General features: G+C 34.0%; 3 protein-coding genes across 12 annotated transcripts; 1 reads left to right on the top strand and 2 right to left on the bottom strand.

Annotated features, from left to right (window-relative positions):
• Positions 1-99: 99 nt before the first annotated feature.
• LOC18426585 (protein disulfide isomerase-like 1-5) lies at positions 100-8,710 on the top strand. 2 transcript variants are annotated; one of them, XM_006833247.4, is made up of 12 exons: positions 100-1,448; positions 1,615-1,744; positions 2,743-2,908; positions 4,479-4,597; positions 5,085-5,165; positions 5,277-5,363; positions 5,593-5,664; positions 6,880-6,951; positions 7,120-7,197; positions 7,388-7,525; positions 8,221-8,274; positions 8,374-8,710. In XM_006833247.4, exons 1-12 carry the CDS (start codon positions 940-942, stop codon positions 8,491-8,493), a joined length of 1,626 nt encoding a protein of 541 aa, XP_006833310.1. In that variant the 5' UTR covers positions 100-939; the 3' UTR covers positions 8,494-8,710. The 2 variants fall into 2 exon arrangements, with proteins under 2 accessions (XP_006833310.1, XP_088722720.1); XM_088866594.1 differs by having other exon boundaries at positions 258-1,448; positions 2,774-2,908.
• A 715-nt stretch (positions 8,711-9,425) lies between these two features.
• On the bottom strand, positions 9,426-14,044 carry PLSP1 (plastidic type i signal peptidase 1). Of its 2 annotated transcripts, XM_006833246.4 has the most exons (6): positions 13,494-14,044; positions 11,518-11,586; positions 11,344-11,412; positions 10,851-10,937; positions 10,484-10,551; positions 9,426-9,892 (listed from the first exon to the last, which is right to left on the bottom strand). In XM_006833246.4, exons 1-6 carry the CDS (start codon positions 13,935-13,937, stop codon positions 9,763-9,765), a joined length of 867 nt encoding a protein of 288 aa, XP_006833309.1. In that variant the 5' UTR covers positions 13,938-14,044; the 3' UTR covers positions 9,426-9,762. The 2 variants fall into 2 exon arrangements, with proteins under 2 accessions (XP_006833309.1, XP_088722731.1); XM_088866605.1 differs by lacking the exon at positions 11,518-11,586 and having other exon boundaries at positions 13,494-14,011.
• A 2,127-nt stretch (positions 14,045-16,171) lies between these two features.
• Positions 16,172-24,375, bottom strand: LOC18426583 (sulfite exporter TauE/SafE family protein 3). Of its 8 annotated transcripts, none has more exons than XM_020662659.2 (13): positions 23,529-24,375; positions 22,905-23,338; positions 21,837-21,996; positions 20,922-21,122; positions 20,717-20,781; positions 20,582-20,618; positions 20,287-20,381; positions 20,095-20,181; positions 19,892-19,942; positions 19,335-19,556; positions 18,814-18,907; positions 18,519-18,659; positions 16,172-16,356 (listed from the first exon to the last, which is right to left on the bottom strand). In XM_020662659.2, exons 2-13 carry the CDS (start codon positions 23,109-23,111, stop codon positions 16,271-16,273), a joined length of 1,446 nt encoding a protein of 481 aa, XP_020518318.1. In that variant the 5' UTR covers positions 23,112-23,338; positions 23,529-24,375; the 3' UTR covers positions 16,172-16,270. The 8 variants fall into 8 exon arrangements, with proteins under 8 accessions (XP_020518318.1, XP_088722724.1, XP_020518320.1 ...); XM_088866598.1 differs by having other exon boundaries at positions 20,287-20,369; XM_020662661.2 differs by having other exon boundaries at positions 22,905-23,142.
• Positions 24,376-27,934: the final 3,559 nt, after the last annotated feature.

The raw sequence follows: 27,934 nt of genomic DNA, 5'->3' as shown, positions 1-27,934 counted from the left end.
TGGATTGTTTAAGGTTGCAAGAAACTAGACCCATTAAAAATAAGGCAATGTTTATCTACCATGCCTTTTTTTTCTTTTTTCTTTTTTAAAGTGAAAGTTTCGGTCCAAGTTAAGAAAACCTCGGACCGAAACTTGTATGACGGTATTTCAGTGTTCCCGGGAAGTTGAAACTGTTCATCATCCATGAGTCATCCTTCCTCTTTCCCCTCTCTCTCTCTCTCTCCTCTTTTAAAATCCCCCAAACTCAAAGTCAAGATCACAGTCCAAATCTCTCTCTCTCTCTCTCTGTGGTGCGCTCTCTCTCCCCAAAACTCTCTCTCTAAAACGCACTTTCTCTTCTCTGGTGCTCTCTCTCTCTCCTCCGGTGTTCTCAACTGCCTTAAACCCATAAGTTATTCTCTTCGATTGCTTTGAACCCATTTGCAAAATTCAGAGCTTTGCAGCGAAATCCCCAACTCTCTCTCTCTCTATCTCTCTCTCTCAACTGCCTTAAACCCATTGCAAAGCTCAGACTTTTGAAGCCAAATACCTCTCTCTCTCTCTCTCTCTATATCTCTCCTTTTAAAAAGCCATCAAGTCACGATCTCAGCCTAAAACAACACCCCCACCCCTTACGCTCTGTGTGTTATTTCCTTAATTTAAACCCATTAATTCTTATCCCTCTAGATTGCTTTAAACCATTTGTAAAATTCAGACCTTTGCAACCAAATCCCTAACTCTCTCTCTCTCTCTCTCTCTCTCTCTTCCCATCAATCATTCTCTTTCTAAACTTCTTTTTGACCCATTTTCGAATTGCAACAAGCTCTCTCTCTCTCCCCTGGACGGATTTTTTAACCTCTCAATTCGTTCTCTCTCTAAACTACTATTACACTCACATCCAAAGTTCTGACCTTTGCACATAGAACCACACAGTCCAGATCTCCTGCAACAAGTTCAGCCATGGCTTCAAAACCCATCTTCTTTATTCGCCCTAATTCCCCAATTCTCATGTCTTTCTTTTTGTTCCTCATACTTTCTCTATTCTCTTTCACCTCCACAATGGGCTCTGAAGATGCTTCATACGACAATGATCTTGAGACCTTCGAAGAGCTTTTGGCAGCGGAAGAGGAGTTGCAGAGTGAGGTAAAGGAAATAGGGCCTGAGAAAGTTAGCAGAGCTCAAAAGATCGTAATGGAGCTCAACAATGATAATTCCCATGAAATAGTTCATAGTAACGAGTATGTATTTCTTCTGGGTTATGCCCCATGGTGTGGAAGGAGCCAAGAATTGATGCCCAATTTCTCTTTGGCTGCAACCACCATGAGAGAGATGGAGAATCCTGTGGTTTTTGTGAAGCTTGATGCAGAAAGGTACACAAAAGTGGCTTCGAGTTTGGGGATCAAGGGCTTTCCCACCCTGCTCTTCTTTGTCAATGGGAGTGCTCAATTGTATAATGGGGGGTTCACAAGGTGGGTGATATTCTCTCTCTCTCTCTCTCTGTGCTCAATTGTAAAAAGCAAGATTTTGTAGTTCTATTTTCTTATGATAGATTAGGAATTCAAGTTTGGGCTGTTCATATTAATAAATAAATCTCCGACTCATGCTATACATTTTTCCCTTTTAATTGGAAAGCAGTGAGGAAATGGTGATTTGGGTTAGAAAGAGAACAGGCATGCCAGTTATCAACATATCATCTGTTCTTCAGGCTGAAGAATTCATTGCCAAACACCAGATGTTCCTTGTTGGTTTATTTGAGGATTTAGAGGTATAGCTATTATCTTATTTTATTTTATTTTTATTTTTGGAGGTGGGGGGATTGGGGTTGAAAAGTTCTCAATTGGGAATTGATTTTTTTTTTCCTTTTCGGTTTGATGCTTATGCTGCCAAACTTAAGACATTGTTGTGCCTTAGTTTCTTGAAGGTTGCGTGCTGTGACATGGTCATTTGCCCCAATTATATGGCATGGAAAACAATTTTTTTTCTCATTGTTTAGTGATAAAAAACCGAATGTGTTCTCATTGTTGTATGAAACTTTGTTTAGCACTTTGCTTTGAGAGAACTACTGACGAATTTCTGTGAATTTCTATTATTGTTTGCAAAGTGTATAATTAAATAGTTATGAGTTCATATAGCTTGAAAACAATAAATAAAATCAAGCACTATAATTTTCAGGACCCATCATATTTATTGCGACTTGGGATCACAATGTATGGGACTTGAACTTTAGAAATAAGAACCAAGTTTGCTCGTGACATTCGAGCATAGGAAAGAAACCATTATTGCCAAAAGAATTTAAAGTGCCGATATAATGCAGAATTCCACGTACTTTTGGCATGAATTCCCCATTAATCAGGAACCTTCAAAATTCCCATAATACTCTATATAAATCCATTAATTTTCTATTGTTTTCTATGTGTTTACTTATCTCATGGAAAATGGGATTTTTTAGCCTTTTCTTTCTTAATTTTCCCAACATTTGAAGAGCTTCCAACATTTTGAACAGCTATAATTGCCACATTGTTCTCATGAGACCATTACTCAAGGTTCTCATGGCATGTGCCTGAAGATCTTAGTATTTGTCATGTGATAGTTTTAGTTCATGTGATAATATTGGTTATGATTTTAGTTATATCTATGCATATTTACATATGAGATTCCTCATATGGTACTACCATGTGGACATAGGATAATTCATCTACTATTTCACAGTAATTGTGGAAAAATCTATTCTTTGCAGTTTTAAGATTTGTGTATGATTTCTAGGGAAGTGATCATGGGGATTTTGTGAAAGCAGCCATTGCAGATAATGAAATCCAATTTGTTGAAACTAGCAATGTCAAGGTGGCCGAAGTTCTGTACCCGGATATGGGATCCAGAAATCATTTTCTTGGCTTTGTTAAAGGGGAACCAGAGAAGTATGTTGCATTTGGTGAGTTTCTGCTTCTAAGTTTTTAATCCTTTTGGTATTTCGTCAGTGTGTTGGTATCTTATTGGCCCGTGCTATCTAAAAGTAATTCTTTTCATAATTTTATGAACTTATGCTTTATTCTATTACTTCACTTTTTCTGTTTGAAATCTGAAGTAGGGATGCTTAACCAGTAGAATGTTCTTTGATAGTGAATATCTTGCTGTATGCCAATTGTTCCAACATGATACTCATTGTAAAATATTTTCTCAAACATAGTTCTAGCTTTGTTTCAGCCATTGTCCTAACAAGTTGGCAGAACAGGCATTTCATGAAAACGTACTAAAAGGAAGGACATTGCATTTAGTATGTAATAGCTGAGGAAAGAGTAATTTAGTGATTGACTAATAGCAAGTGTACCTTGAAGATCCCTAACCTCCCACTTTAGGTTTCCCTTTGGCAATTATCCAAATAGCCCTACCCGCATGTGGGCTGTAATGGAAGGTGGTGGTATTTTAGGCCTAGAAGTTTGGGAGCAAAGGGACTTGTTTTATTAAGACTAAGTTGAATCATGAGCAAGAACTTGTAAACTAGGACAGTTTGCAAATGTGAGCTTTCTATACGAAAGGGTCCAGTAGGAAACTTGTGTTTATACTCCATAGAAATTATTATTTGAGAACTTGCATTTTTTCAAGATTAGTTTGAAAATGACCGATTCATATTCTATTCTACTCTTCATTGGTTAGATCTGCTGTAATAAATAATGCATGTTGTCCTAGGATTATGCAGGCACATTTCTGAGTATCCATTGTAATAATAATGAATTAGGCCTTGGGCAACATGACTTTGGTGTTTGGGTAAGTTACCCTGTTATTTTAGGATGCACTGACGTATAATTACATTTTTCTAGTAAGTGCATTCATATTGGGTGATATGGAAGTCATATACTAAGATTAGGTTCTTCAGTTATGGATGAATTGCATGTGTCACATTCAAATATGCGATGGTTGGACCCATATTGGTTACTGGTGACAAGTTGCAAGTTATGCTTGTGTACAAATGATTATGTCCGATCATGGGGCATATCATATATGGAGTGTGTATATATGTTTGTGTATTTATGCAGATATAAGAATCTAAGAGTGTCTTAGTCTCACATACAGTGAAATGACTAGTATCATGAGTCAATAAACTCCATCCTGAATTTGGAGCTAGAAGTTTTGCCTACTTTGAACTAGAAGTTTTGCCGTTTCATCTGTCACTTTGTTCCCTTCCCATCTGATCTACTTTCCTATGTTTAAGCCCATAAGAGAGGGATCATAATGGAAAGGAAAATGAAAAAAAGAAAAAAGAAAAGGAAATGAAAATAATGGGTCTATTGGCATAGTGGTTTGTCTTTTACTGCAATAGGATCAACTGTATCTGTCAGTGGTTGGTGCTGTAAATTTTATTAGTAGAGTTTATTTTAGGATGTTAGCATGTTGATTATTGCATACTATATATTTGTTAAGACTTGGCATCTAGTACTCCAAATTATCATTTGTACTAAACTACTAATGGACATTTTTCGTTTCTTGTTTTATGGGTTTTGCAGAGGATGAGTTCAAAGAGGAGAAAATATTGCAGTTTGTGGAGACAAACAAGTTCCCATTGGTCACTGTGATGACTGAGTTAAATTCTGCCAAAGTTTACTCGAGTCCTTTTAAACGTCAGGTGTTGTTTTACTCCTCTTGAGAATTGTATAAGTCAGTTATCGGCTTTCTGTGCTTGATATTGTGACTAGCTTCTTAAATTATATGCTTTATGGTCACCTATTAACTATAAGAACCTTACAACTATCATGGAAGACAAGACGCACATGCTCAGTTTTGCAGATTTTCAGTTATTAGACGATCATATCCTGTTTCTTTTGTTCTTTTGCTTTGTAACATGATTCCCTTATTTCAAATATTAATGGAAAACTTTATTATGGTCCAAACACTGAATAGTTGGAAGGACTTTCTTTGCTAGAAGACAAGAGCTGTATGCTTATGTATTCCAGAATTGCAGTTATTAGACTATCATATTCTCAAATTCCTTAGTTCTCTTGCTGGGTAACATAACATGTTTGACTCCAATCACAAAGATTAACCATGTGTACAAAGACCCATTGCATCAATGGCTTAACTATAAATCTCATTGTGACCTCATTTTCCTCCAGGTTTTTATCTTTGCCGAGCCTGGTGAATTCAAGAAGCTCCTTGGGATTCTTCAGGATGTTGCTAGAAAATTCAAGTCAAAGGTATTTGTCCTACCATGATTATGATATATTTGAGTTTATAATGTCGTGAGGTAATGTGTGATTTTCCTGTGGGATATGAAGTGATACATATCCTTTTTTATTGGGCTGCAGATAATGTTTATCTATGTCGATTCATCTGAGGATGACCTTGCAAAACCCATCCTAACAATATTTGGGCTCGAACCGGAGGAACCCATTGTAAGTTTACAGTGGATACTGGATATTTAACACATCTCATTTGATGACAAGCCTGCACTTGTTTATTGCAGGTGTTTAGATGATCTTGTTTTGCCAGGGTTTAATTGTGAATGGTTTTAACTACACCATTTTACGTACTTTTGCAAGACAATATCAGATTCGACTTTGATGGAACAGTTACAGTGGTTGAGTGTGCTAATCTTAATTGTCTTGTCAATTGTTTTTACAGGCAACGGCTTTTGATTATAGAACAGGATCCAAATATGTGTTGGAGTCAGATCTGACCATAAGCAACCTAGAGGTAACATCTACAGTTCTGGTAGGACTTTCTTTATTCATTGAAACAAGGGAAACTACTAACATGCCATTGTTTTCAAAGACGAGTGCCCCAAAGGCACTAGGTTTTAGAAAGGGAAAAAGTTTATATCAAGTTGACACCTTAAATTGTAGAATTAAGGTGTTACTAATTCCATCAGAAAAGGCTATTTTGATGTTGGAAAACCATCTAATTGGTCATCTTGACATCGAGATATATAGATATAAAGAAAAAAGGGATTTCAAGTCCCAAAAATAGTACATTTTTTAACACATTATCTGGACCTTCCATTTTCAATATTTTTCATGCATTTATTTAGATTTGCTTGATTTGAACCATTTTTGGAGTTTAAAATTTTATAATTAGAGATGAAGATAATCCTAAAAATTTTCGACACCAAAATTGCATCTTTTGATAAAATTTAGAGGCGCGCCTTACTTTGATTGTTTAAAGTTGCAACCTTATGCAAACCTCACCCTTCCGAAATCTGCAAGATATCCTTAAGTTTTCAGAAAAGGCTAGCCTTTGAGATTCAAAAACAGAAAAAGTAACCGAGAACGTTTTGTGAAGAGACTTAAACCAACTCTCCTTCTCACCTATCTCTCCCTAGTTGGAGGCAGCAGGTGTAGTTTGGTCCCCCCCCCCCCCCCCCCCCCGCACCCCACAAAAAAATAAAAAAAGTATTCTCCCACCCTCCATCCTCCAAAGTATTCCTGTTATTTGCAGGGACACGATGTTTAGTATGATATGTAAACATGTTGTAGCGGACTTGTAGGAGACAGTTGAGTTTGCAAAGATGAGGGTTATTTTTCTGTAACCAGGTTATGTATATCATATTCCCTTAGGCTTTAGCCTGGTGGCACACACCTCTGGTTTGTAGCGTAGAGGTTAAAAGTTCAGACCTTGAAGTTTGTCTCCTATTAAGGCAAACCAAGCTAACCTACTCTTTTTGCCTAGTGAAAAGAGATGTTTATCATATATCAAAAGATTCAAACCCTTAAAAGTATATTTATATCCCTAATAGTACTTTCACTAGTATTGTGTAACAGTAGCTTTTTTGGAGTTACCGGTGAAATAACTGATGAATAGACCAAAAGAAAAATATGTATTTTCCCTAAAAGTTTATTTTCATTGACGTATGAATAATTCCTGGATCAAATTCTCGAGTATTAAGAGTTGGTTTGTTACGAGTTCTTGCAGGGCTTTTGCTTTGGGCTGGTTAATAGTACTCTTCCACCCTACTTCAAATCAGAGCCTCCTGTACCAAGAAGTGTGAGTCCCTTTCTTCTCTGTCGTTTATTTTATTTTAGTAGTCTCTCTTTTTAATTTCTTTCTTTTCACCAATTTTTTAAAATTGAAACAGCAACTACGCCTTCATCTATTGATTCTCATTATGCAATTCTATGGTGGCTAACTTCAGTGTTATTGTCAAATTTGCAGGAGGAATTGATCCAAAAAGTTGTGGGGAAAACATTTGATGCTATAGTGTTGAGCAGCACTGAGAATGTCCTGTTAGAGGTTGATCTCTTACCCATGTTTCCTTGTGATTTTTTAAACTCTCATAAAACAGTGGGCATTATGTGTACACAGAGATATCAGTACTCATATACAGAAATGTTCAATTGTGCTAATCTCTCTCTCTCTCTCTCTGTGCGTGTGTGTGTGCACCATGCATGTTAACTTATTTTTGGCCATGGGATAATGGAAGGTGTATACACCTTGGTGTGCAAACTGTGAGGCGACAAGCAAGAAAATTGAGAAGCTGGCAAAGCACTTCAAAAGATTACAAGACAAGCTTCTCTTTGCAAGGATAGATGCTTCTGCAAATGAACATCCAAAATTGCAGGTATTGCATTAAAGTAGTTGGTTGTTTAGGTAACAATAAACAGAACTATTCAATGTTATCAAAAGCAGACCAGTCATCAAACTGGTGACAGCACTAATCAGGTTGAAACCGATGGGCCACACAGTTCACCTGTCAGACTGGTTTGGAAAATATAAATAAGAAACTTAATGAATATAAAAAATTGGTCTGGAGCAGTCAACAACTGTTGGACCCAGTCAGTCCAACTGGTTGAACTGGTCGGCTCATACTGGTTTGACTGATTTCCTATTCCGGGATCAGAGCGGAGCAGTTCTTAGACCAACGGGTCATAGCAGCTGGTCCGCTCCAGTCTTACGATTGGAAACATCTAAGCTTTACTAGGATCATTCCGAACCAAAGTTGATCTTTTTGCTACAATCTCACGACCTTTGGGTTCTCAAAAAATTGATCAAAATACCTTACTTGGTTCATATTAAAGTTCACATCATCTTTTTTTAAAAAATAATAAAGATTATCTGGATTGACCTGATACTCATTTGATGAATAGCTTCTCGAAAATTCACTTGATTTTGATGAAGAATACAATGGCAACAGTGACCATCATAGTAATAGTTATAACTACTACTGTGGTTATCATTACTATTATTGTTATTTATAAATTATTATGAGGTCAAGAAAGAAAGAGATAATATTCTTTGACTGATTATTTCTTGCAGATAGATGATTACCCAACTCTCTTGTTTTACCCTTCTGGTGATAAAATGAATCCGGTAAGTTTCAACGTCACCAATCGAAAGGAAAAGAGAATAAAATCTGAAATTTTATTACTTCCATTCTTCTTGTATGATTGAATCCCACTGGTTGCACAGATCAAACTCTCCACTAAATCAAGCTCAAAAGATTGGGCGTCATTTATAAACAAAAGAATGAAAGCTGGGGAAGGTAGCGAAAATTCAGCTCCAGTTCAAGCAACAAAGGATGAATTATAAAGCTTGCAGCTTTCAGATCACCCCAATTTCCCTGAAAAATGGACATAAGAATGAAGAAATTATGCTGACGATAATAGATCAGAGTTGCGGATAATTGTATTGTAATTACCGAGTCAAATTTTCCGAGTTCTTTTGCACCTTGGCATGTTAAGGAAATGTGTTCCTCCGATATGGAATCTTGATGATTATAAAAGGTTTAATTTATATTTATGTCAAACTCATTCCTCTGAATTTGAGTGGCTTTTATTTCTTCTAGTCTTAGCCTATTTGCTCGAGAAATGTTCTGAGGTCATTTAGTTAAAGTGAAAATTTTTTACAAGGGTGAGGCCCTAATCAATCAAATTAAAGCGCATCTCAAAGATTCACTAGAAAAGGTCAATTCAATGCCCGAAAATAAAAGATCAATCATCTTGATCTCAAAATGTATGAACATATCTAGAACATCAATTTTCCAAATAATCAAATGCTCATAGATATGTTCAATTCACACTATTTTTGAAGCTTTAAATTTTATAAATAGAGATGAAAATAAATTTTCAGGCCATCATAAAGATTTTTAATACTGAATTAACATTTTTAGATGTATTTCAAGGTGTGCCTTACATTGATCGTTTAGGGCATCAGCCTTATACAAACCACAGCCTTAATTAAAAGGGCATTCTTTCTTGTATTATTTGTCAACCTTGTTCTTTTGGTGAGTGTTCATTGCATTAGTTTTGGGGGAAAATATGACCCTACAACCTACAAATTAAAGGATGATTGCTCACTATGGACCTATCAGGCATCCCTTACTTGTAAAACAGATTATATCTCATCCAAGTGGTAACATTATGGGCTACAATATTAAATAAGCCATTGAAATATGGGCACTTGACTTGTGGTTTCTTAAAACAAGGCCAATCTCACTTATAGGATCCTGGAAACAAGGCATCTCTCTCTCAAAATTGTGGTCAAAATCTTATTCAAGCTCCTCTAAAACTTCAAAAATCTACTGATACAAAAAACAAAAAAGATACAAAGATACAATGGGTCTCCAAGCTCATAGACCCAATTAAATTACTTGGGGACCAATTCAATGGATATAGTAACTGATTCTCATTTCTCTATAAATTATAAGAATGGTGACCGTTACCGATCTCTTGAAGTCCAAAAAGTTCCAGTATTTCTAGAACTTTTGAGGTCTATCTTCAGCAAGACAGTTCCTTTCCAGCGAAAATGCTGCTATAAACCACTTCTTTTTCTTGTCTATGAAAATTATGTGGCTCAATGCTATGAGGCTACAGTGCTTTCTTGTTTCTTGTCCGAGCAGCTTTCTTCACGAACTGTGCTACCAAATCTTGCAGGTGGCCAATACCTAAAAACCGATCGGCCTAATATGTTTTTTGAGGGAAGAGGCCCCCTGAGGCATAGCACATTTTAAAACGTATGTGATCAAAAAATACCCATATATGACAAACTCCTGAATCAAAGAGAAATCGACATCTAACATAACAATCAAACTGAAAAGCATCATCTTCAGAATGGACTTGTTTCTTTTTCCTCACAAAAAAGGTTTTAAAAAAAGTTAGTATGGGAACATTTGTAGTAATTTGTATAGCTATGAAACAGAGCTCCTCTGGAAGGAGCAATTGAAATAAAATGCGGAAAACCATGGAAGAGTTGCATATTTTAAAAATTTTCGCTTTGCATTTATAGTAATTTCAATATATATGATATCTTGCATCTTGGAGTTTTTGCACAAATGTTCCAAGAATATCCAGCTTATAAATACTGAAAGGAGCAATTCTTCTGAAACTTTGGTATTCTGATACAAAATATACACACTCTTCAAAGTGTTTTCTAAATTTTCTGTGTGTGAAACCTTGCGAAAAGATGATCAGTTAAAACCTGTAATAAAGCAATAAAAGAATTGCAAAATGACATAGATATGGAGAGTAAACAACAGTGGAGGATACTGCTTAAGATATGTAGGGGCTGATTCTATGTTTACCATATATGTGAATCATAGCTGTTGTTTCGATTATCTCCCATTACAAAAACAGAGTTGTCTGGTACATGCTGCATAGGAGATTTAGAGCAGATGATTAGTTTGTAAACACATAGTTGTACGAGGGAAAAAAATAAAAAAAGTATATAAGCAATCAAGCACTTGTTTATCCCATGCAGTGAAAAGCTGATGTGGATATAAACAATTTTTTTTTTTTTTCACCTTTCCCCAATAGCTACAATCAGAATGGGCTTTTCTATGTGGGAATGATACAAGGTAAGCAGTAGTTTCAAAGCTCTTTCCATATTGTATCCCTAAAAAGGAACTTTAGTAACAGAGTTATTTCATGGAAAATTTGATGAAAGCATACTACTGGGCTCATGTCATAAGCAGGTGGCTCAAGAATGAAATCTTCACTTTGCTCTACTCCATTAATTATAAGCTTTCCACCATGAACCTGCAACAATATAAACAGACCATAAATTGGTCAAGTTTTACGATAATATGTCACTTGACAATCTAATTAAGTAGGCTATCAAGTACTGCATATATTTTTGAGGAGATACACTAAACTTGATCTTAGCCAAAAGGCAGAGAAAGGTATGTCGACAGTGAAGCCACCTATGGCCGTCAATGATTAAGCACATAGGTATCGAGGCATGAGTATGGTGGATTCTTTCGCTCCTTACTAACCCCTATTATGTGATAAACTAGTTGGAGCACTTCTATTCAACAGTAGAAGTAATTAATCATAGGAGATAAAAAAGAGAAACTTGTTCTAATTTAATTGGTTGTTAGTAGGTCTCCCATATCAGATGCACTAAAATCCCAAACATTAATACTGTTGTTTTTGATATACAAACCTCCACAGTATCCCCTTCCTTGGCAACAACTCGTTTGATAAATACATCCCCATCTGTATATCCCACTTCCTGCAAAGTATAGACAATCCAAAACTAAGAAGTAAGAACCAATGCAGGCAATGGCATACACAAATACATAAAAATAACTAAATAAATACACTTTTTTTTATCCACCTGCAGAACTGGAGGACTTTTGAAGATTACGATATCTTTGACACATGGCTTTCTGAAATAGTATGAAACCTAAAATAATATCATAGACGTATGTTAGAGATTCAGATAATACAATGAAAGTAATGTCATGAACATTATCAATTTTTTTTTTCTCAAATTTCACCAAATCACTGGGTACCTTAAAAAAACATCTTTTGTATTAACCACCAAGGACAACCAATGAACATCAAAGTATCTCAAGTTTCAATCCACCTATCCATTTCTTTTCTTTCTTTTCGAATATGAATCCACCTAGCCATTTCCTTTAGAGTATTCAATTTCTTTTCTTTTTTTTCGAATATGAATCCACCAAGCCATTTCCATTAGAGTATTCTAACTATTCATTGTTTGCATGGACAACCAAAAAAAGGAACAAACTATCACCAATACTGCTCGAGTTCATGAATGTACAGAATCAATAACATCTGTCCGCCCATTTCAGAGAACTTGGTTTCCAGAGATCCTTGGTTTATTTACGCATGCTTTGTATATCTCCCATCGAATCGAACACATCCATAAGAGTTTCTGGCCTGGGAAAGACCAGACTAAAGGCATGAAGATTGACATTCCTTAGCTTAGACTCAGGTCAGGATAGGTTAACATTTCTTCCCACTCTCTTTCAGATCCTCTATAGTCTTGGGAAGGTCTTCATTTTGATTTAATTTTCATACCTTCCTGATAATTAGTCAAAGGAGTTATTTAACAGGAACAACATTTTGTTAAATTGAAGAAAGAATCATGGACGGTGTATAGAGAAAGATTGGGACTACCATTTAGATCATGCCCTCTTCTGGAGGGTCAGACTTAACTCACTACCACTGTTCATCATTTCAAATTCAATGGATGGCGATAACCCAATTTGGCAATGGTTTACATATAGTCCATTGGATATGTTAATGGTCGGATTGGAGGGTGGGACGTTATGTTGGGGCATCAAACTCTGTAACCACAGATGCCCTAACCCCATTATAGTCCATTGGATTATAATATATTGTCCATCAATAAAAACAACTCCATTGGATTATAATATATTATCCATCACTAAAAAAACTTCCAAAGAACCTTGGCTATAATGTCGTACATCACCCAAACCATAACATCTTTGCGGTGGAGTGTAGAGAGACTGTTATGACTACATAACGTAATAGGATAACGTGAAAAAAACCAATCCTCGATAGAAAGGAGAGATGGTTCAACCAGTAACGCAAGATATGTTATGTCCTTGGGTGTGTATCAATTCAGAAAGTTTTAGGATGAGAAAAAAAAACTTTATATAGGATCATAATTGAATATTGTTATCTTATTCAATTTCCACCCAAGAAGGCAGGTTTCTTTTTTTAAAAAAGAAATAGGTTTTCTTAACAGTAAATTCTCTGATAAAGTTCATATGGAGTCCTTAATTGGTTATTAACCTTAAACTTCTTCAACAATTTTTGTAATCCAATTTCATAGTTAAAGATGGATCTTCTTACTGAGGTAAAGAAAGAAATATCAAAAAACAATTTTCGTAATCATATTGAACTATGTCTATGACTTTTTGTGCATTGTGATGCAAGAAGGACGCAGCATCCATATCCAACACTTTGGAAACTGAGACATTCCTTTTTAACATTTTCATGGTGCCTAACATCAACATTATTAAAAAAAAAAAAAAAACATTTTCATGGTGTCTAAAGAATAATTATGAGATTAACATTTCATACACCTGTACATTATATCAGATACTGACACACTACAGATTTCTGTGTAACATAGATAATGGACCATACTACATTCATCAACAATTGCCTATTATCAAAGCACCTTTAAGAAAGCCTCAACATAGAGTTATAGAACAATCAATTCATGAAAGAGTAAGACGTGCTTATATAAATATATATATACAAAGAAATCACCCTAGAGAGAGATGGTTGCATTACCCTAGAGAGAGAGAATACCTTTTCTGCAACAATTCGGTCACCGACATCAAAGGTAGGGTACATAGACAAAGAAGGAATATATCGAGGCTCTGCAATGAAGGACCTAAAAGCCAAAGATACAGCAAGCGCAGCTATCACTGTTTTTGCATCTTCAGAGGTCAAATTAATCCATTCAGGCAACTGCAGCTTCCCCTTTTCCTCCGATTCATCCCCATTCCCCCCATTGAAACCTCCATTATCGCCATTACCGCCACCTCCCCTGCTCTTTTCGATGACCGGTTTGGCCTCTGCATCTTCTGCTCCTTTACCTCTACAATAAATTCTCCGAAAATTACAGTTTCTAGAGGTGGTCCCGAGCCCTATAACAGGATTGAGGGCTTGTGATTTTGAACACCCTGGTTTTGTGAAGGCGAAATTAGGGTTTAGGTAGCAGGAGGGAGGAGAGAGTTGCAGTGAGGGCATTTTGGGAATTGAAAAGCTTCCGAGCTCTCTCTTCGCTGAGAGAGAAGGAAGTTTTGTTGGATAGAATGAATTGAAAAAACCCTGACAAGATTATAAATATCGGGAACACCCCGTTTCCCGGGAAATCGTTTTATATGAGATTTTGAATTTCAGCGTCATGTTGCGATGCACTAATATTCGAAAAAACCCAATTTTTCCCTTTTATTTTTATTTATTTATTTATTATTATTGTTTGCCTTTAACTATAATTTTCGATAGCAATAGTAATATGACTACATTGTATCAAAGGTAAATTATCTTATTTTATGTTTTTCTTTCTTTTTTTTTAAAAAAAAATCTTTAAACAAAATATCTCAAATTCAAAACTTCAACTTCCGAACCAAGGTTTCTTTTTTTTTAAGGGATTGTATATAATTAAACCATTTATTTTTTATATAAGGAAGTGTACCACAAAGTTTGCAAAAATTTCTTTTGAAATTTCAGCTTGATTAATAGAATAAATGCCGCCCTCCAATGGTCAAAATTAATTGTAACCCATTATACCGAAGGTAAATAGTCTTATTGTATACTTTTTTCCTTTTCTTTTTTTTTTAATGAGATGGTGGTTCAAAACTTCAATTTCTAAACTAAGGTAGTTATTTTTTGAAAAAATTGATCTGAAAATTTGATAGGCATCTTCCCCTAATTGAGATACTTTCGAATCACTTCCCTCGATCTATCTGGCTATTAAAAATTTGAATCCAATCTTTTGAAAACTGAGAACTTTAGTTTTGAAAGAGGGAAGCTTTACATGTGACCTCACTCACATATAACATATATATGGCCCTGCTCTCAGCCATCAAATCTAAGTATTTAACCAGAATGATCACAATGTCACAAGTTGGCTCTTGAACATCAGAACTTGATCAATGGCTCATAATGCTTTATTTTCAATCTTTATTGTATAAATCATTTTGCAACGAAATTTAAAACATGCAAACATCTAGAAGGGTTGAATATGATAAAAATACTTCCTTGAATAAAAATTACCACAAACCTCTAAAACTGCAAGGGGCATTTTGTCATTTATTTTTACGAGATATATATTTTTTTATTTTAATTAGGTGTGCCCCAATGAGGATAGGACATCCCAAATTTCACTTAAAAATATTTTTTTAAAAATTAAAAATCAAATAGTATTTGACGTGATATTGTGCCTTGAACAATCCACACCATCCATTCAGATCTAACAGTTGAGAAATTAAGTCACATATAATTTAAGAAGTCTATAAAATGAGATTATTTATCTTTGATGTTAGGAGGTCACAATCATCATTAACCGTTAGATTTAAAATTAAAAGGTTGAGAACGCATCATTATTTGGATACAAGTCCTAAAAAAAATTCTTGAATATTGTGATACACTTTCATTTATTCGATTTCACATCCAATAGCTAAAAATAATTGTGACCTCCTTATAGATAAAATAAATAGCCTCGTAATGTACAATCTCATTCATTCATGTGCAGATGGGATCACATAGAAAGCTTTCCCGTTAAAAAGGAAAAGATTATAAAACGGAACCTTTTTTAGTTTTAAACTGAGAACAATAGATTTTAATATGGAAAAGAGTAATAATCTTATAAGACCCTCCCACACCTATGTGTGTAGGTGGGGTCCTACACACATTATATCACTATTAAATTTGACACTATTAAATTTGACATAAATATCTAAAAAAATCAAATCCTACACCCATGTGATAACTTTTCTAGAGATCTGTATCAAATTTAATAGTAATTTTTTAAAATCCTATACACATGGATGTGAGAAAATCTCATAAGATCATTGCTCATATGAAAAACATGTTCTTAATTTTAAAACTCAATGCAAAAGCAATCATTTGGGCTAGTCCATAATTATTATGTTCTGAATTCCAAATTCAAAACAATAGATTTTAATATCAAAAATATGTTTGGAGCTTAATGCAAATTAGCTTGCGCAACTTAAGTAGGGGTAAATTACCAAAATATCTTGCTTGTATTCCAGATCAATGATCGAGCATTTTTGGTATATTTTTAACAAAATAGTTAACTAAATGAAATAATCTTTCAAAAATAACCAGTTAATAAATTAGATGATTAGACCCCCTATTTCCTAATGCTATAATGATATTGTATGATCCAAATGACCATATGATAAAAGCATCACCATGTGGTCATCACAAAAGGCAAGCATATAGACTTGTACAAAACATTGAGACAGAAACATTATAATTGGATGCAAAAAAGGTTAATTGAATTTACAAGAATCTCTCTCTCCCCCCCTTTCCCCCCCTCCCCCATCTGATCCATGCTATGGATCATAAGAGCAGAGGTTCTCAAATCCCATGTACTCCCTGTTCTGAATCTTGTGTATCATGTTTGAGATGCCAACTCCACCTGTTAAATAGCACAAGCCAATCCATCACATACAAAGCATAGAAATAAAGTTTGGTAACTTTCCTTTTTTTTATTCTTTTTCCTCCATTCTTGATATGATAGGAGAACCTAAAGTTATTAGTTTAATTTTCTCTCTATAACGTATTAATCACAAATTATTTATATTAAATTATTATCAAAATAACCTTGGTAAAAAAACCTAACACAGGGCAAAAAATGACACTCTCAACTATCTGATGGCTAGAGATGATTGTGACATTTTGTAACAAAAATAAACAGCATTATTGTCTACTTTCCATGCAAATCGTATTCTAGGACGTGCCCGAGTCCAATCGGACTTGGGCCATTTGAACTTCGGCGAGGAACTTAGCCTCGGCCAGAGTTGAGGCAAGTTCCATGGCAACTTGTCCCACCCTTATAAAGCTCTTAAAAAATATTTTAAAATAAAAAATGGTAAAAAATGGAAAACACACCATTATATTGGTAGAATTTTTTTTATTTTTTTATTAATTTTTAAGGAACTTTCATATTTTTCCCTTTTCTAATTTTTTTTTGAAACATTCAAGTTATGCATGAAAATTTTCAGTAAGAACTCTTTTACAGATTTTTTCTTAATCTTGTAATGGTTCCTATTACTTCTTTTAACTTTTTTTCATCTTTTTAATCTTCTAATGGTTCCTATTACTTATTTTAACTTTTTTTCTTATTTTTAACTATCTAAAAAATATTACCCTTTTTTTACTTTTTTTTTTTTTTTACTCTTTTGGGTTGTACATTATTTGGCCAAATGCACTCGGACTCAACAGAATTATAACTCGGCTTAACCAAAGGCTAGGTACCTTGACCAAGTCGACTTTTGAAACACTAGTTGTAAATATTAGATTACACAAAAGAATATATCTAGGTTACACAAAAGAACATATCATTAAATTAATCAAACTACTTGAAGAAAGGAAATAATAATAATAATAATAATAATAATGAGATGGAATGAACAATTTTATCAACAAAGTCGTTACTCCGAAAAAAATTTCATTTAGGTTGCTTCTCAAGAGTTTTAAAAAAGGATGCCCATATTGCCCTTGTTTTAGACTTTTTGAACCTTGAAAAGCAATGACATTTAGCTACCTCATTGCATAAATACCCCTGCTTATCCCGGGTTCCAAATCAGGAACATGTTTTCTAACTAAAAAAATTAGTTTTGGTAATTTGACCACACTTAAATTACCCGAGCCAAAAACACGTAAATATCAACAAATTTTTTTAACAAAGAAATGGAACAAGAAGGGGGTATTTAGGTTATTAAACTTGAGTAACTTTAGTGGCCAACATTACCAAAGTACCCTCACTCACTTAGTGTTTCAAAGCAGGCACAAGGGCAGTTGGGCATTTCCTGACAAAATATTTGAGAAGGTACCCAGGTGAGATGTTTATTAAAAAATAACCACTTTCTTGTAATTTGGTTGATTTAACCATCTCATTGAGTGATTGAAGTGGTTTGATCATTTTATTGCTATTTTTCAAAAAAATAATTAGGAAAATGTAAAGGGTGCGGTTTCTATAAGTTTGCAACTTTAAACAATCCAATTAAGGCATTTCTATAAGGTTGCAACTTTAAACAATCCAATTAAGGCATACTTTAAAATTTTATCATAACATGTAATTTTGTTGTAAAAAATTCTTAGTATTATCTTAATATCTATTTTCATACCTAATTAGAAAATTTTAAATTATAAAAATAGTTAAAATTAAGTAGATCTATAAATATATGAAAAGCTTGAAAATGGATGCGAGCTGTACTATTTTCGGAACTCAAAAACATTTTTTTTTTCATATTCATGCATCTTGATGTCGAGATGATCAGTTAGAGTGTTTTTGCAACATTAAAACAACATTTTCGATAGATTTTTTAGGTACATCTGTGATTCTACATTTTAAGGTTGCATCTTATATAAACTTTTCCCATATGTGAAATGGCTTTAAATTTTCATTTTTTTTAAAGCCATTTTACTTGTCCCCAATTCTTTTTGAAAAATATCAATAAAATGAGAACAAGCTTTGACGATAATGATGATGATATAAAATAACTTTAAATGTTAATGAAGAAACCATTGTCAAATTTCTGGGGATTAAACCAGATACACTGCAGTTGAGATGCTTACCTAGTGTGATTGCACTCACAAATATCGTAAATGCGAGAATGAATATAATCAAGGAAGCCCTCCCTAACAAAATAATTATCTTCCTCACAACATGCTGACCCACCAAGGCAGCACCACTAGCCACAAGAGCAAAGTAGACAGCTGCAAAATATATAAGAAATCAATCTGAATTTCCAGCTCTAGTGTAAATGAAGGAGAAAGGACTAAAAAAAATCCAATCTCTTTCTAAGCGACAAAATAATAAAGTAAGAAGAAGAAGAAAAAAAAAAAAATCAAAGAGAAAATGAAGAAATACCATAAGGGACAGGAAACCGCTTTAGAAGGTAATATTCAACAACTGACATGGACGAGGAGAATGTCATCGCAAAGGTTGCAGTGGCACTAGAAACCTGCAAAAGAGTTATATTGCATAAATCAGGAAGCAACTCAGCAAATCAGTATTCGAAACAATATGTTAAACTTAGTTTGTGAGCACATTTGGACCTACAGAATAGAAGCAGACAAAGAGACTAAACTGAGACTCTCGAATCTCATCTACTGCATCTTTAACTGCTTTCATTTCATTAGTCATGTATAGTAGCAGGATAACATTGTTATCTCTCAATTCATGTAATGTTAAATCAAAACAAATAGAAAAAATTGGAAGATCTATCTAAAAACCCCCTTGAGGAAGGAATAAAGCACTTGCTTAATACCCCAAAATAGCCTTCAAAATTATATGTAAAAAGATTAATAAGTGGATCTAGTTCTTGGGTCGTTTGGCATAATGAGTACTGTAACAAGGGCATAAAGTAAACTTGAAAAGGATATTTATACCTGAGGTGGGATGCCTAACTCCAAGAAAAGTGGCCCCAATATGAAGCCTCCTCCAAGCCCAAGAAGCCCACCAACCATACCAGCTAGTATTCCACAGAAGCAGTAAAGAACCAGCTGGCGGATTTTCCAGTTTGTCCCGGCATTTCCCTTTGAAGCAATCACTCTCCATCCTTTGTATAAGCTAACGGCCTCATACAAACTCACACCCACAGCAACAGGGACCTACAAAAATAGAATAAGAATGTGCAATTAATTTTGCAGTCTGCTACTAAACCAGGCCTCAAAAAGTCGAAAGCAAAAATGGCTTCTGAAAAATAAATGAGGAAAGTATAGGCTACACCAGTGATGTACATTGTATGGTGTATGGTGCAGCAAAGGGCCGTCCACCATCCATTCCTACTGATAGGCATTGAAGACTAGCCGTAGTTGGCCCATTGTGACATTCACAAGGGTACATTTAATCTTTACCATCCCTTATTGGGAACGGATGGCAGATTGCCTTTGGTGTATATTCAACATTGGCGTATGGTGTACCATTCCAAATGAACACAATTTACCTGTAACAAGTTCAAAACCCAGTACTCTACCGAGCAAGTTGTAGTATTAGTCTGCAAGTAAAACAACAGAAACAAGTTACGAAATCGAGAGATGAAAAGGCTATAGAGCCATGTGAAGGGAAAAGAGTGAAATCATGGAGTTCTGCATGAGAATTTGTAAATAAAGAAGCTAACCTAAATTACTACCCAACAAAAGAGCTAACCTTCATAAGTTGCAAGACAAGGAAGGCAACCCAGACAGAGACCAGGAGGCTGAGTTCCTTCCAGTAAACATTCTCAATTACAGATACCTGGACAAAAAACAGTTAAGAAATCAATCCACTAAAGTATTTAAAAGCATCATCAATAGGTCCTATGTATCAAAGGGGAAAAATTAAGAGAGTTTTCCTGTTCACCTCTGCATCTCTTGAGGCTTTGGATTGTGCACTGCCATTGCCAGGACCACTTGGAAGAGGCGTGTACTCTACTTCCTCACCTCCTGAAGCAAGAACTTTATAAAGATTATGAGTTTTCAACAAAAAATCAAGATAAATGTTTAGCCTCCACAGATATGTGAATGCATATGCATATACACATACATATGAAAACATGCACATACAGAATGCATGCATACAATGCACACATACATGACGAGGGGGCACAGCTCGTGTCATAATTTAGCACCAGGGAAGGAAGGGTCAAACAACTTACCATTCGATTCATAACCCTCCAGACGTTTGGCTGCTTCCTGCAATAGGAGAAAAGCCATTCAACTCTTGGTCACAGCTTTCAAGTTTCACTGATGAGGAAATATATTGGCATATGCAAAAACTAAAATAAAGATACCTCCTTAAGTATGGTCTCTTTCTTCCATGTTTCGACACCTTTCATGAAAGCTTTTGTTGATGTTCCTATGTAATGGAAGCAAATCACATCGTCACATTGAGTTTAAAGGAAGGTAGAGTCATCAATATTCACAAGCTGGAATGGGTTCTTCATGGGCTGTCAGAATATTAACTACCGAAAAGAAAACCGTAAGAGAAATATTTACCAATGAAAAGAATGATTAGGAGAACAGTGACCATCCAGTCCGCAAAAATCACATTGAAGGTTACTCCAATGCTAATTCCCAACATTAGCATTGGCTGGAAAAGCAAAGCCAAGTCATAGTCAATAATGGGTAAGTCTAATGTGGGGTGTCTGAGCTTAAGATTGTAATAAACAGTTGATCCAGCTGCACCCATGATCATACCTGCCCAAACAGATGTTCACATCTCATTCTTAAACTGGGTAACATTTATTAGAGCAAAGACCATACATTACCAAATTTATCTAACACAAAAAAAATCCATGGTGTTCTTGTGCTCCTTTTTCATGCCACCTTGGGCTGCCAATGTGGTGGGCTCATGCTGAGCCAGCCCAATGGCCCGACTTTTTTTGGCAATACCCACACCGGAAAGTAAACTGCAACTTATGGCCCAGGACCAGGCAAAAACTAGATGTGGCTTGGCTCCAGCCTATTTTTGGTTATATAAATGGATATACTATGTATATGATACACCATATACATGTATATTATATATAAAAAAAATGTGTGTGTGCATGCACAATATTGAACATTATGTAATTTTCTGTGCAGGTCAAGCGTAGCCCCACCCCACCAAAAAATTCTTTGGACATAGTGACCTTTGCCCTAGCCTGCTGTGGGCCATAAAGTGTGGCCCGAAACCAGGCCCAGCCTGGCGGCCCATGGACTGGCCAAGCAAGGTTGGCATTTATCATCGTTATCGTCATAGCCTTTTCCCAAGGTTGGCATTCCTAATGCCAAATTGTACAAGCCTGCATTATCAAATATAAAAAGAATATTCTTGATTAAACATGGAATATATCATAGTTAGACCTTGGGGAGACAATAATATATCATGCTGCCATGTTTATTAACAGATAAAACTATAAAAGAAATTACATTTTGATATAGCTGTTGAAGATTTTGGGTCAAAGCCGATTATCAAGGTCAGCATGGGAACAAATATTCCTCCTCCACCAACACCTCCAACACTCCCAAATGCAGCTCCAAAGAATCCAATAATAGTACCCAGAACAATTCTCCACCCAAACTCCATCTCCTATAGAAAATCAATTTAGATGAACTGTTCAAATCTAAATCTTCAATGTTTACTGGTTTTAATTTAGCCACCAAGCATTATCAGAAAAAAGAAAGTTCACAAGTTTTATAAAGATATTAATAGAATCTTGAAGCATTTGAGTAAAGACTCTTTTTTCTTCTTCTTCTTCTTCATTTTTTTAATTAATTGTTGAATGTAGATGCTCAAAATGTGAAATTATAAGCCAAAATAATAATAATAATAATAATAATAATGATGATGATGAACACAAATTTCAATTGATAAGAAAATATATAACTCATATCATGATATTAAATAGATTGTTAAATATTTAATGCTCATTAGTTATGTAACCTGGTTTTGAATTTTAGCTATTATGTCCTTCAATTCAAAATAAATTCAGTCCAGAATTCAACTTAAATTCAGAAATTCGTTATAGAGATGTAAAAATTTTACTTTGCCATTTTATTCAAACTTCAGTGCATAATTGTTCCGAAGTCCTGAATACTGGGGAGCTCTATTATTTGTGGACCCAAACCATTCCAAATTTCTATTTTGGCTAAAATATTTATGTTACTAACGCCAAATTTCCATAAAAGTAGAAAGTTCAAGGTCTACTCCTTATATGTAAAACTCATGAGCCCCCGAGCAATTCAATGTCAACCTGAAACTTTGATATAAAACTAAAAATATTTTAATAAACCTGTAAATCTATTGAAGTAAAGCACAATAATACAAACCCACTATAAAAAAAATGATATGAACTTCTTCTTCTTTTTTGTTACTTTAGTGAGTGATAGGGCCAGTAGGAAAATGATATAAATTGTATTTCTTTTATGTAACACCCAAAAAAAAGAAAAAAAAAAAAAAAGGAAAACAATGCATGCAAAGGAAAGTATGAAACTTACAGGCCAAACATGCTCGTAATTCGACTGGTTCGGTTGCCATAAGAAATTGACAAGTTTCAGAGCAAAATTACCATGCATTTCTTCTTTTTCAGGGCTTCTGAGTACCAGATTCCGTTCAGCTGACACAAATACGGAAGCTAACAGAAACCCAAAAAGAATCACTGCAAAATCTCTGGATCTCCTCCATATGTTCTCAGTTTGAGCCATTGTCTAGCTATAACACAGTGCCCTTAACCTTCTTCACGTCGAGTTTGTGGATCCCAAAATCAAAAATCAATTCCAACAATATTTTGTCTCAGAATTACTACTTGAACAAACAATTAACTTCCTAAGTGTTTGCACAAATTTTTTGAATTCAATGGAAAGACTGCAACTTCCTCTGTTTATTACATGTGTTTAATACAGCTTTCCTCCATAGAGTAAAAGTTTGGAACCTATAACAGGTTACAATCAAATGATTAAATTAGAGAAAAAACTTGAACAAATGCAGCAATCAGAATTTGGCATCAAATCTTTTTCAAAAACCAGAGCTTCCAAAAATTCCAAATCTTCCTCCAAAATTTTGAGTTTCTTAACAACCCTTTTGCTAACTGATTTTTCCGGTTATTGAAAACAAAAGCTCACCAGCAGTTCCCTCTATAAATGTTTGCTTTTCTTGGCCAGGTGAAATCTTCAGAAAATCAGTTTTTCACCAAACTTTTCTTACAAAAGTTTCTCTGCGTCTCTAGAGAGCCTCTTATCCTTAAACTTGTAGAGAGAAAAAAATTAATTTTCGAATGAATTTCTTTTGAAAAACAGGCCGTAAATCTAATAATTTCTACACCAGAAGCTTCACCACTTTTCTAGATCCTAAATCGCTTTTCCGGTCAATTTTCCAGATAAATTCTATCTCAATGGCCCTCAAAAATGGAGCTTCCGGCCATTTTGTTCAGTAAATATAGCCCTAGAAATCGAACGCCTGAAAATTCTCAGACAAAATTTTCTTCGAGTTTATAAAGCTCCTATTTTAAGCCACTTTTCTTCCTAAAATTGCGGGAAATTTATCAATTTCAAAGCTCTTCAACCTCAGGTTTTTTCCTTGAAATTTTCAACGGATATCAAAACTCCGGCCTTTTTTTGAAATAACTTTAATGATTCCCACCAGGAAAAGCGACCGACTTATCGCCAGAAAATCCAAACACGTTTCAACCAAATTATATTTAGCGCCGGATAAGCGATATCAGAGGAAAAAGACGCAAAACGGAAGCATGAAAACCCGAAAACTTAGGCCTCTTCACAAAAATTTTAAAAATTCCGACCAGTTTTCCAGCCCAACGCCGAAAAAATAAATGGATTTCTTGCCATGAAATCCAAGCTTTTAGCCCAAATAACGCCAGAAACAGACCGGAAAATGATCGGAAGAGCGATATTAAGAGGACGAGTGGGGGGAGCGATCCAAAACTTACTTCAAATTCTTAAAAAGCCAGTGAAAAACGATGAAAAATTCAGACAAGAACCCAATAAAACCCTAAATCTCTAAGTTACTTGCTCTTGACTGCTTCTCTACCTATGCTGGTTTTCCAGAACTGCCCCCTATATTTTCAAAACATTTTGAGAATATCCTCACTTTTTTGGCTATTTAAAGCAAAAAAATAATTAGTAATTTAAGAGCAGGTCTTAAAAGGATTGACCTTTTTGGCTCTTAAAGTGGAAAGTTGATTTAAGAATTTAAAGTTAATTAATCATTAGAGAACTGACCCGAAACAGTTGTTGCATAATTATTTGATAAAATTAAATTTTAAAATATTTAATGCAAGTGCAGTGTTAATATATAACTTTTTATTTTTAATCTCAATTTAATTCTTATGCTTAAAATTTATTTTATATGCTTAATTTTAAGAATTAATTTTTTATTTAAAATTTTAACTTATTAAATCTTATACTTAAATTTTATTTCTTATGTCTAATTTTATCTCTTAAGAATTCAATCATCTTTTGTTGGAAATCAATCTCATCAGTAGGAAAAAGGATATCTTATTTGTATGAAAAGTATATAATGAGACCATTGATCTTTGGTAGAAGATGGTCACAATTAATCTTGACCATTGGATGTAAAATTCGATGATTGCATTTATTCCATTGACCAAGCTCAAACTTCAAAAGAAATCTTTTCGAATTTTATGATACACCCAAGCTTTCGGATTTCATATCGGATAATTCTACATAATAATTGTGTACATAAAAGGTAAATGGTCTCATTGTATACAACCTCTTTTCTATTAATTGTATACCATCTCTTTTCTATTTTAGTATAAACTTAATTTGTAGTATACTTTTATTTATAAGTTTTTATTTGTATTTTGGATATTCTTGATTCTTCTCTCTAATTTATTTTTGTTAAAAGCCAAATTTTGATTACAGTAAATTGGCACGATCTTTTCAAAGGTTGGCCGATATGGATTTAATTTTACGGGGGTTTGATTTATATCTACACAATTGGAATTGTTTGATGAAATAAAAATATTGTCACATCAAGAATCTTAAAAGTATTAAAATTAAATAAAATAAAAATCAAAATAAACAAAACACAACTAATTGTGGTTTTAAAATTAGCAAAAATAAGATTCTAAAAAATGACTTTGTGACCAGAGTTATTTTTACAAAAAACTAAAAAATATGATAAAATATAAAAATAAATATTCATGACCAAAATACATTTCAATCTTTGCCAAAATGTTAGAAGATATAAATAAACACGTTATGAATATATTTCTTATTTCTTAGTATTTTTTATATTTTTTTTTAAAAAAAATAAGATCCCCGAGCTCGACCTCCGACTCAAAACCGCTTGGGCTACTTGGCCCACTTGTTGAACCTGGATTATAGTACAAGATAATTAAATGTGGAGCATACTATAAAATTTTCTCATAAATTTGGCTAATCTTATTTTACATAATTATACAAAATATTTAAAAAAAAAAAGAAAAAAAATGTATTTATACCGTTGGAATTTGATTCCATTCTCCTAAATGCCACATAAATGTCGGAATAAAGCAAAATAAAAGCAAAAAACAGAACAAATGCCCAATTTGTTCTACCATTATTGGCGCGTGGGTTCATCCTGTTCCCACGTGCCAAATGCATGAATTTTAGAGCTTTGGAAGTACAGCCGTTCATCCAGTCTCTTCTTGCCACATGGACGACCAGATGGGATTTCCTGATTGCGGCGCACCATGTGTCTGATACAAGAGACACAAAAAATTATTCCAAGAGCTTATACTATGCTACCGCGAGAGCATAATGTATCTACTCTCTCAGCCAAAAAAAACTTTTTTTTTTCACTCTGAAAATTTGGAAACTATTTAAGAATAATTAGATGTTTATTTTCTAAAGAATTTTCCAGACACTTAGTTCTCAACCTCCAAATTTTTGAGATTTGTGTTTAGTTCTTAAGACATTTTTTTTTTTTTCTAGCTCATAGAGTTCAATTGGATTTGTTAATGTAAGAATAATTAGATGATTATTTTTTAAATAAAAACACGAATTTTAATTTTTTTCTTGATACTTAGTTCTCAACCTTAAAAAATTGGACGATTTGTGTTCAATCTTAAGACAGTATTTTCTTTTTCTAGCATATAGAGGATTCAAATCGATTTTTTTTATATATTGAGGTTAGCATAAAATCATCTAGTTTATTTAAATTTTAGATGGTTTTGGTTTATTTAATCCAAGCATACTGACTGAGTGGATAATTAGCTCCAATAATCTTTATTTTCTCTATTTTTTGGGATTTTTTGAGTTTTTTTAGGTTCGGAAACTGGGAATTGGCAGTATTTAAAAAAAAAAAAAAAAACCAAAATTAGGACATAAGTGTAAATATATGAAAACATTAAACATTAAATATAGTAAAATATATAGGGTGTGGTTTGTATAGAGCCTAGGCTCTAAACAATCAAATTAGAGATTACCTTCTAATAGTGTCGAGAAATGTGGTTTCAATATTGGAAATCTTTGTGATAGGCTTAAAATATATTTTTTATATGTATTTATAAAGTTTAAAGCTTCAAAAATAGTGTAGATCAATAGAACTATCAAAACTTGAAAATCTTAAAAATTGACGGTCAAAAAATACGTTACAAAATATACTATTTCCAAAACTTTAAATCTATTTTTTTCTCATGTCCATGCATCTTGATGTCGAGATGATTAATTTGAAGATATTTGGGCATCAAAACAACCTCTTCTAGTGACATTTTTGAGATAGGCTCAAATTTGATTGTTTGGAGCCTCAGCTCTATGTAAACTTTTTTTAAATATATAAAGAGTGATGATCCTATAGGACCTTCCCCCATCTATGTGTGTAGAATCTTAAAAGATCATCATTAAAGTTAGCACAGATCTCTAAAAAAAGTGTCATGTGAGTGTGGGACTTGACTTTTCAAAAAATCCATATCAATTTTAATAGTGATCTTTTGGAGGTCCTACACATATGGGTGGGAGATCATTTCTCATATATAAAATATTTATTTTCCCTCCTTTCTTCGCAATAAACTTGATATCGACAATATCTCCAATGCTAGTATGCAATAAACTCTGATGTCGACAATAACTCCAATGATGCTATGCAATAAACTCTGATGTCAACAATAACTCCAATGCTAGTATTTAATTTTTCCATTATTAGGGCAACAATTTGATAAATAAAATTTATGCAAATATGGTGTAAAGACCAAAACAATGCATCACAGTTTGTGTTAATTTTGTTATTTATTTATCAATTTGTAAATAGTATAATAAGCACATTCTTGCAAAACTTCCATAATTTCACTAATTGCTAATTCTAATTAATTTGAATATACATATTATCAAAGTTAACATATTAGAGTCCCAAATATTATCCAATAATTTCCAACAATAGCATGATGATATTATCCCAATAAAGTTGCCACCCATAATATCTAGTATCAATAAGGGAAATCTTTTGAAATTTCTCAAATAATTTGTAGATACCTAAAAAAGGGTGAAGTGTAGAAGGTGTCCACCTTGTACTC

The sequence above is a fragment of the Amborella trichopoda genome, chromosome 5 (genome assembly GCF_054954075.1).
Source record: "Amborella trichopoda isolate Santa Cruz 75 chromosome 5, AtrichopodaSantaCruz75HAP2 v2.0, whole genome shotgun sequence".
NCBI classification, from domain to species: domain Eukaryota; kingdom Viridiplantae; phylum Streptophyta; class Magnoliopsida; order Amborellales; family Amborellaceae; genus Amborella; species Amborella trichopoda.
Note: the sequence above shows the minus strand (reverse complement) of the source record. Positions and strands in the feature narration are given on the sequence as shown.